At 42.5% G+C, this 10,274-nt stretch overlaps 1 protein-coding gene and 1 non-coding gene across 2 annotated transcripts; one reads left to right on the forward strand and one right to left on the reverse strand.

Annotated features, from left to right (window-relative positions):
- Positions 1–912, reverse strand: LOC130962821 (uncharacterized). Its single transcript, XM_057888987.1, has one exon. The coding sequence runs from the start codon at positions 910–912 to the stop codon at positions 1–3; it is 912 nt and encodes a 303-aa protein (XP_057744970.1).
- A 1,006-nt stretch (positions 913–1,918) lies between these two features.
- On the forward strand, positions 1,919–2,025 carry LOC130964104 (small nucleolar RNA R71). Its single transcript, XR_009080212.1, has one exon. It is a non-coding gene; the product is annotated as a small nucleolar RNA R71 (small nucleolar RNA).
- The last annotated feature ends 8,249 nt before the right edge of the window (positions 2,026–10,274 follow it).

Raw genomic sequence — 10,274 nt, forward strand, 5'->3', positions numbered from 1 at the left:
TCATTTAGAAATTTCCCCAAGGAGGAAAATCTCTAACTCCTTGGGTTGCTTTGGTTGAGCATGATCCTTTGAATTTGACTCCTTGGCACTATCCTTTTTTTCTTGCTCCTTGCCATCTTCACTCACCTTGTCTTCAACTATGTCACACCCAAAAATAGAGTAAGCCTCAAGGATGGATTTGTTGGAGTCCTCCAAAGTGAACTTGACTAACTTGCCATCCGACTCAAAAGAATATACTCCCGAGTGTGCGTCTAACTTGAAATGGTCAGTCTTCAAGAATGGTCTTCCAAGGAGTATTGATGATGGCTTAGTTGGGTCAATAGGAGGGGTCTCCAAAATATGAAAATCAGTTGGAAAGAGCAATCCTTGAATATTGACTATGACATTTTTTGCAATCCCCACAATTGACACAATACTCTTGTCGGCTAATACAAACCTCGACCTGGACCTTTTTAGGGGAGGTAAGTTCAGTCTTTCATAGATGGGGAGTGGCATGATGCTCACACACGCCCCCGAATCACACATACAGTCCATGAACTTAGTCCCACCAATCAAGCAAGTAACCAAACATAGGCCGGGATCATTGCATTTTTCAGGAAGTAAAGAAGAGATAGAATCATCTACCGGCTTTTTGTTGAGGTCACCAAGCTTGTCTTTGTGAGTACAAATATCCTTAAGGAACTTGGCGTATTTCGGCACTTGTTGAATGGCTTGAAAGAAAGGGATGGTAACTTCAACTTTTTCAAAAACTTTCACCACAGTGGGGTCAAGATCTTCTTGTTTCTTTGCTTTCTTGGCTAAAGTTGGAAATGGGATGGGCAAAGGCTCTTCAAGCAAGGTCTTTCTCTTTGGCTCCTTGACCTTTGGTGGTTCTTTCTCATTTTTATCAACATTTTCATCTTCACTCCTCATCACATCTACTTCATCTCCTACCTCTTCATTGTTTGTCTCATCATTCAACTTTGAAGGTATAGCCACATTCTTATCCAACTTAGTACCACTTCTAAGAGTAATGGCATTTATGCTTCCGTTAGGATTGGGTTGAGGTTAGGAGGGAAAACTACTTGATGTTGAAGCTTGTTGGGTGCTTTGTGTGGTTTGAGGAGGGAGAGTTAAACGGGTAAGGGCTTCGGCTATTGTAGCCATGTAAGCGTCTTGTTTCTTATGGAACTCTCTTTGTTCTTGCATGAAGGTGTAAATTGTGTCATTCATGTGGGATTGATTAGAGGAAAAGGCTTGGTTAATTTGAGAGGGATTGGATCGACTGTTTGGATGTTGATACTTTACTTGAGATGGAGGTTGTGGGGGTTATTGGTATGGTTGTTGGTATTGTGATTGACCTTGGGGGTGTTGATGGTAGTAGACTTGAGCATTTTGATTAGGTTGAGCTTGGGGAGCTTGGTTCCACCTTTGATTTGAGTTATATCTCCACCCTTGCTTTTGATTACCTCCTTGTGGGTAAGATCCTTGGTTGTAGTTGAGTATTTGTGGGTAAGAGTTAGCAACCGCCAATATAGTGTCCTCTTTGATTTGAGGGACCTCATCAGTGTAATGAGTAGTACAAGCACAAACACCACATATCCTTGATAGTCCTTTGGTCCTAGGAGGTTGAGGTGGAGTATTTATCAAAGCTTGAGGGATTTGTTGCCCCTGGGTGATTTGCCTCAACAAAATCATCATCTCACCGAGGGTCTTAGTCAAAATAGCATCACCGGAGGGAGAAACTTCGTTCACAGCTTTTGGTTACGAACTCCTTGCCCTAGAGTGTTGAGTTGAATCTGCTAGGTCCAATATAACTTCCCATGCTTCTGCTGTGGTCTTATTTTTGGTCAATGATCCTCCACTTGCGGCATATAGGAGAAGCTTGTCTTGGTGGTGCATTCCTTGACAGAAATAACTGATCAGAACCAACTCATCAATCCGGTGGTGAGGGCAAGCCTCCAGCAACTTCTTAAATCTCTCCCAATATTCATACAAAGTCTTCCCATCTCGTTGCACAATGCAAGAGATCTCTCTTTGCAGCTTGTCTGTTTTCTGATAAGGGTAGAACTTTTCGAAGAATTCTTTCCGCAACTAGTCCCAATTGGATCTAACTTTCCCCAGCTGAGTATAAAACCATTCCTTTGCTTTTCCCTCCAAAGAGAAAGGGAAAACGAAGACCAATATCGCGACTTCATTCGCTCCATGTCTTTTTGCAGTTGCACAAGCAACTTGGAAATCCTTAAGGTGCTTCAGAGGATCTTCCCCAGGCAATTCATTGTACTTGGGGAGCAAGTTGATTGTGCCAGACTTAAGCTCAAAATTCGGATCCAAGGCCGGATACAGAATCTGAAGTGGTTGCAAGGTGATATCAGGAGCTCTGGCTTCCTTCAAAGTGATCCTTCGCGGTGGGTCCACCATGACGGTGTCACCTGAGTCACTCAAAGATAATTCAGTACTCCCCACAGATGAATAGAGAGTCTCCTCGTTGATTGGAGAATGATGGTCACGGATTGGTGGTGAAAGTGAATGGGAGTGATCCTCAAGGGAGCCCAATTTACTATGCACGAAAGCTAGCCGGCGTCGATCTTGCCTTATACGGGTTAAAGTTCTTTCAATTTCTGGATCAAAAGTTGCCAAGCTCGGGTCTGGAAGCGACCATGTCATTCAACTGAGGAGGCAATGAAAGCATGCAATTATGAAAAGCAAAACAAAAGTATGCAAGTAAACAAAAACTAACTTAACAATCTACAACTACCAAGACTAACTAAAGAGAAAAGTAGTATCTACAATTAATGCCAAGTAGCAAACCAAAAATCAAATATTCATAACATTCACATATTTACACAACCAAAATCATAGCACACATTGCACTTAAAGTGAAGTTCCCCGGCAATGGCGTCAAAATTTGATGGAGACGACCAATCGCATAGGTTTGGATTTTTACACTAAAAGACGATAAACGTTGCAAGCATAGACCAAACCCAACAATCGGCCGCCGATCAAATTGGAATTTCACAAGATGTGACACAACTCAAAACCAATTTAAAATTGAGAGTAATTGACTCCTGGGTCGTCTTCCAAGGAATCACTAAAGGGCAATGAGTATGCAAATTCCGATAGTAGTGATCAAGGGGTTGTGAATGAAGAAATAAACATATAAAGCAATAAAAGAACATGCAAAATTGTAACGATTGAACTAATAAAGAAATTAAAGAACTAACTATGTAATATGAACAAGTAAAATATAAAAGAGATTAACATAGCAATGTATGGAAAATTGAAAGCATAAAAAGGGATCTTGGCTTGGAGTGAGCTAAGGATCCTTTCCTTATTGGAACCACAACTATGACAATTATGATAGATTAGTCTCACTTGATCAACCCTCACATTGAAAGGTAAGTTAAATGAGCATAAGTGTTCTTAACCCACAAATTCTCAATTGCTTGCTAATTGCCTTAGTAACAACTTAGCGTTAGTGAGAACAAGAACAATTAACAATCCAAGAATTGACACTAAATGTTGGACATTCCAACTATATGAACCCAATTGCTCACTTTACCCAAGCCAAGAGACAAAAATTTAGCCTAAAACCATGTTTGACATTTTGTCAAACACTTGGTGGGCAAAAAGCTTAAACATGAGAAAAATAAGAACAGGCTTGAAGCTAAAAGCAACACTTGATCTCAATCAACAAGAATGACAATAAAAAGCATAGAACAACCATCAAACATCAAATTCATCAACAAGAAATTAAAATTTCAAAAGAAAAGTAAAATTAAGCTATAACTTGAAATAGAAGAAAGAGTAATGACAATGTAACTATAAAGAGTAATAACAAGAGAATACTTATAATAAGATTAGAAAAATCCAAGATAAAAAATGGAAATGGCATTTTGAAAGCAAAACCCTAAGATAAACCCTAATAGAGAAGATGAAAAACTTAGAGAAAACTAAAACTAAAAACCTCTACTACTATTCCTAAAATCTACACTAATGATATCCTATGTTATGTCCTTCATTCCCTCCAATATGAGCTAAGAGACATCAAAAATGGGCCTCCAAAACCCTCAAATCGTGAGTTACGTGCTTTTTTAATGAAGTCATGCGCAGACACCTGTGCAGATGCACAGGCGTGTGCGTCCGCACATTTTGCGAAAAATCCCATCCTGTGCGTACGCACAAGTTGCTGTGTGCACGCACACTAGGCGATGCTTGGATGGACGCGCAACGCGCTCGAAATGGTCCACGCACTCTACTTGGGCTCCTGTGCGTACGCACAAGAGGCTGTGCGCACGCACACGTCTCTGAATTCATCTTCTTTAATTCTTCATGTTTCCTCTACTTTACATGCTCTTCTTCCATCTTCTCCAAACCATTCCCACCTTATACACCTGAAATCACTCACAAACACATCAAGACATTGAATGGAAGGCAAATGGAATAAAATAGATCAAATTAAGCACAAAAGAGCATATTTTCATAATCAAGCACAATTTGGGAGGAAAGTTCAAAAGCATGCTATTCAAGGGAATAAGTGCAAGTTTATGTAATGGAATCCATTAAATTCTAACCAAAAATCATCATCAAATATGGATTCATCAGAGGTTCGGTACATACCCCGAGAACAAAACACCCGAGCTAACGCACTCTCAAAACTAGCCAGCATCAAGCTAGGGGGCAATAACAGAAGCCTCATCCAAGAAACCTTACAATGCCCATCAGTCTCAAAGGAAGAGAAGGTGTTAAGGATATCGGACCAAGACCAAGGATGGATGACTCCTATAATCAACTACCTCAAGTTTAAAACCCTACCCACAGAAAGGAAAGACGCAAAAAAGCTCATAAGGAAGGCGCAACACTACAGTCTAGTACACGACATTCTGTACAGAAAAGGGATCTCGGCACCCCTCCTCAAATGCATCCTGACCTCCGACACAAAGGAAGTCATGGAGGACGTTCACAGCGGCATGTGCGGAAATCACCTCAGAGCTCGGGCACTATCCAAGAAAGTGATCCGAGCCGACTTCTACTAGCCAACCTTACAAAAGGAAGCGACCATGTTCTTGAAAACATGCCCTCCTTGCCAGAATCACGCCAACTTCCACATAGCCCCACCAGAAGAGCTTATTAGCGTCACCTCGCCCTGGCCATTCGCAAAATAGAAACTCGACCTCCTCGAGCCAGTCCCCCAAGGATCAGGGCAAGTCAAATTCCTCATAGTGGGAATAGACTACTTCACAAAGTGGATTGAGGCAGAACCCCTAGCCACCGCCACTGCCCAGCAAAGTCGGAAATTCCTATACAGAAACATTGTCACAAGGTTTGGGGTCCCTTACTCCATCGTCACGGACAATGGAACTCAGTTCACCGATACGGATTTCAGAAACCAAGTGGCCGACTTAAATATCAAACACCAGTTCACCTCAGTGGAACACCCACAGGCCAACGGACAGGTGGAAGCAGCAAGTTAGGTCATCACTGGTCGGGTTGAAACGCCGGCTACAGGACGCAAAGTGAGCTTGGGCCGAAGAGCTCTCCCAAGTCCTATGGGCATATCGAACAATGCCACATTCCACCATGGGAGAATCACCTTTCCGACTTGCTTACGGAATAGAGTCAATGATTCTTGTTGAAGTAGACGAAGGATCCCCTAGAATGATCTTCTACAATGAGGAAATTAACTCTCAAGCACAGAGAGAAGAGCTCGACCTGCTTCTAGAAGTCCGAGAAAGAGCTCAAATTAGGGAGGAAGCCTTGAAGAGTCGAATGGCACTAAGGTGTAACCGGAAGGTAATCCAAGTAAGCTTTGCGACCAACGACCTTATCCTGATCCGAAACAACATCGGAGCAGGCAAGTTGGGAGAAAACAAGCTAGCTGCAAATTGGAAAGGACCATACCGGGTTGTAGAAGTACTAGGAAAAGGTTACTATAAGGTGGCCGACCTCCAGGGGCGGGAACTCCCGAGGTCATGGAACACCTGTAACCTGAGAGGTACTATAGTTAGAAAGTCTTGAACCAAGATGCACTCTTTTTCCCAGCAAAGGGTTTTTTAATGAGGCACCAGGTCAATAATTAAGGGGGCCCCGAATTACAGGGTAACCAGGCATATATAGAAATTTCCATTCCTTGTATTTTATCTTAATAACATCTACCATTCCTTAAAAAGTTTCTTACCAAGGTGCATTAATTTATGCTCGAAAAAACACAAAAATCATTCTCTGACCAGAAAAGGTCGACAAGATAAAGCCACGAGACTCAAATTAATGTGAGAAGTTATAAAAGCAACTCATACAAAGTGACCTAACAAGGTCGGATAAAAAACAGAGTTGCAGAAATAACTTAAGAAGGCCCGACAGAGAAGTTAGACCATCGAAAGGATAACTAAAAAGGAACGATATATACCTCGACCACACGATGGTCGGACAAATGCCTAAAAGCCACCAACAATCAAAGGGACTTCTAAAAGTAGAAGTTCAAAGTGATCACTACTCCTAAAAGTTGCTAAGTAACAGCTGAAAGGTAGAAGTTCGAAAAGAGCACTACTTAAAAAGCGTTAGAACGCAACTAAAGGCCCAAAAACACGAATGCTAGCTAAAATTTGCCAAGAAGCAACTAAAAAGCAAAAGAAAACCAACCAACAAGCTTGTGGCCAGGAACAAAGCCAAAGCAACTCGGACGTTATCCATGAAAGCTGTCAAAGATAGGTAAAAAGTAAAGCACAATAATGCCGAGCAACCAAAGGTAGAATCTCACCAGGAATACTACCTCAAGAAGCGGATAAAAGCCAAAACCAAACACCACTCACAAAAGTTGTTGAAAAATAAATCAGACAACTCCAAGGGATTAAACATTAAAGCTAAGAAAGTTGCTGAATGTAACTACAAAGTAAAGTGTTTAAACTACAAGTCATTACAAAAATATCCACCAAAGGCCCACAAACCTAACCACACCAACACATAATATAAATTGTTCATAAAGAGGACTTAAAAGTAGAAGTCACAAAGGGTCGAGCTTCTCCCCCGTGGCTGCATCCTGGGGAAAAGGAGGAATGATCGAGATCGGAACTGCCCCAACAATGCCGTCTGGCCTATTCAAGATCTCCACATCAGGGTCGGCCTCAGACTGGGTGGCCTCAGCAGAAGGGGTCGGGGAAGCCTTGGTCTTCGGGTCGGGCGCAGGGACCTCATCCTCATCTGGTGTAGGCATAATATTACCATATAATACCACATTATCCTTACTGAATAAAGAGAGGTCAAGATCGGGAACCAAAACCCGGACCTACTCCTTCAGATTCTCATACACAGCAGTCATGCCATTCACTACGTGACTCTGCAGCTCAGCGTAATCATCATAGGCCGACTGAAGCTTCTCCTTTGCCTCAAGGAGCTCAACATACGTCCGGGTATAGCTCTCCTCGGCCTTCTTCGCCATCTCTTTCGCCAAAATTAGAAGCGACTTCAGCCGCGATAGCTCAGGATTTCTCTTTCTCCAGCAAAAGCTCCAGTCCCACATTCTTTGCCTCCAGTTTGGCCCTCAAACCATCAACATTCTCAAATTCAGCCTTGTCACTCCCAAGGAAGGCGCTGGTGGCATTAATAGGAGATTTCTTAAACTCCCTCGCCAAGACGGCGTTCAGGTTAGCCATCTGGACACAGTTATGGGCCATATACTGAAAGTGGTTGAGAATGGACACATCGTCTGTAGAAACAAAACCATAAGGAGCAATATACTCCATAGTCCAGGCCAGACCGTCAAAATCTTTATCGTTAATATTGACAGCACAAGATGTCTTCTGCTTCTTAGGAGTAGGACCGGAGAAAGAAAGAGAGGAAGTAGCACCAGAGCTTGCCATAGGCGGGTCGGTAGGAACCAAACGGACGTTAGGGGTTGGAATAACCTTCCTCAGACCTTGAGGACCCGAGTCCGGCTTCTTAGGAGGAAGCTGAGAGGTGCTCTCCCCGGCCACCTTCCTTTGCAAATTCTGAGCAGCCACAGTCTTCTTAGTTTTACGAAGAAACTTCATAGAATCAGATTCCGAAGCCATCTCTGGAAAATAAGAAACACAATAGTTACAAAAAACTATAACTAAGAAAAGATAGTAAAAAACAAGAAGGTCGGGTACTACCTAGCTCGGAACGGAGAAGGGCGGGGTCCCCTAAAAACTTTTTCGTGTCCAAATGAGGAGGTTGCCCCCAGTGCTTCTCCAGCACACCTACAAAGGCCCTCTCCACCTCGTCTAGGCTCTCTAAAGTGTACTTGACCACCACAGTATTCTCTTGCCACCAAAATGGAAAAGTGGGCTCCTTATTCTCATCTAAAAAGAAGGGATGGACCTCATCCACAGTTCGGACCTTGGAATAAAAATTTTTAAAGTCGTGGAAGGAGTCATCAAAAATAGTAAAAACCTTTCTACCTTGGTTAGCCTGGAAAGAGATCCAAGAAGCCTTCTTCTTGGCCGCCCCAGGCTTTGTTAAAATGAACAAGTATAAAAACAAACAAAGAGAAGGTCAGACACCCAGCTCCTGACACAAAAGCTAAAAAATCTTCATGAAGGCCTAGGAGTTGGGATGAAGCTGAGTAGGAGCAAGATTGCATGTCCAAAGGATCTCGGTTTCAAAGTCGGTAAAAGGAAGGGTAATACCTAACTTGGTAAAGAAGCAGTCATAGGCATAGAAAAACAGACGCTCTGTCCGACTTAAAGGGGGAAAACTTACCCTCTCCTCAGGATCAAGGGCGACCAACTCATAGTCTTTCTCATCCTCCCTATTCAGACATACCCTATGGAACCTTCTAAACATTTCACAATATTCCCGATCTGCCACCGTCACACAACAAAACACTATGGAATCAAGCCAATCAGCCATACCAAGAGGAACTTTTGTAGACATTTTGATAAGATTCTTACGAGACATAGACACTACACTTACAGCAACAAAAATGAAGAATGTCAGTACCAGCAACTCAGCTAAAGACAAAAAACAAACCAAAGCGACTGATACCGGAACCCAGAGACACCCTTTGGAGACAATAACAAAAACAGGCAAAGCGTAATTCAAAATACGGAAACCCTAACCATCCAGCAGCAGCAGAAAAAATCAAAACTTTACCCAAACTTTGAAATGACAGCAAACATGCAACACCACCAGAAGTAAACACGAAAATGAAGAAGAATCACATCACAAGGGGAAAGCCAGATCATCATCAAGAAAGGGCACGAAATGAAAAAAAAATATATACCAACCTGAAAGAAAGGGGGGAAAGCAGAAAGGCGACGAGCAAGCAGCAAGTCACGATCGATCCCCACCAAAAAGATGAAAGCGCCAAAAATCCAAGAAAAGAAATAAATCTTGGAGAATTGGGGCAGCCCAAGGGTTAGCGAAAGAAAGCTTCTTTCTCTGAGTAACGAAACAGGTGGAGGCAAAAATTGAAAAATGGAAGAATCCCTAAGAATTCAAACATAGCAAAGGGATGGAAAATCAAAACGGCAAAGTGGGAATAAAGGACCCAATCAATTAGCCTTAAAAGCGCTCGCAGATACCGAAGATACTGTTGTGCTTGTAACTGGTGCAGCATTTAAAACAGATGCTTCACATTTCAAAAGATTAAAAGACATAAAGCCCGCCCGAGAAGAACAAAAGGCCTAACTTACTCAGAGACAGACGCGTCCGACCAAAGGATGCTTGAACACGACCTATCAAAAAGATCGAAACTCAAGAAGGGGCACTATTCATACCCTGACCAGAGCTTTATGGTCGGGTCGGTAAAGAATAAAAGGGCCGACCTCAAGGGAGACCTTCTCACCTCCCCCGACATCTTCTTAGGAGGTCGAAAAACCACCAGAAGGCCCAAAGAGGCCTAATATTGCGAAGTCACCGCCTCCCAAAGGCGGTTGCCCAATGATAAGATTCTAACAAAAAGATATAAGATAAGATAAGATAAGATAAGGATCCTCTCCCTATGGGAGGTCATCTATTCTACTATAAATACACTGGAGCCCCCAAGTATAACTCATACTCCAATTCTACCAAGAACCTGCCTAAAGTCCCTTGCTAACTTAAGTATCGGAGTCTCTTGCAGGTACCACCCCCCATCTCCTGGCGGAAGACCAGAGCAGGCCGCACCTCGACGCAATCAAGTTGGGCGCTGTCAACCGGACTAAACATCCCGCCCAAGACCGACCTCAACGTTTCAGGTAACCTTCGAAACAACTAATTTTTGATAAGTACTCTAATTTAAAATTAGAGATAACCTAATTAATTTTTTTAGTTCATAAAATTAAAGTATTAAACCT

The sequence above is a fragment of the Arachis stenosperma genome, chromosome 2, assembly GCF_014773155.1.
Source record: "Arachis stenosperma cultivar V10309 chromosome 2, arast.V10309.gnm1.PFL2, whole genome shotgun sequence".
NCBI lineage: Eukaryota > Viridiplantae > Streptophyta > Magnoliopsida > Fabales > Fabaceae > Arachis > Arachis stenosperma.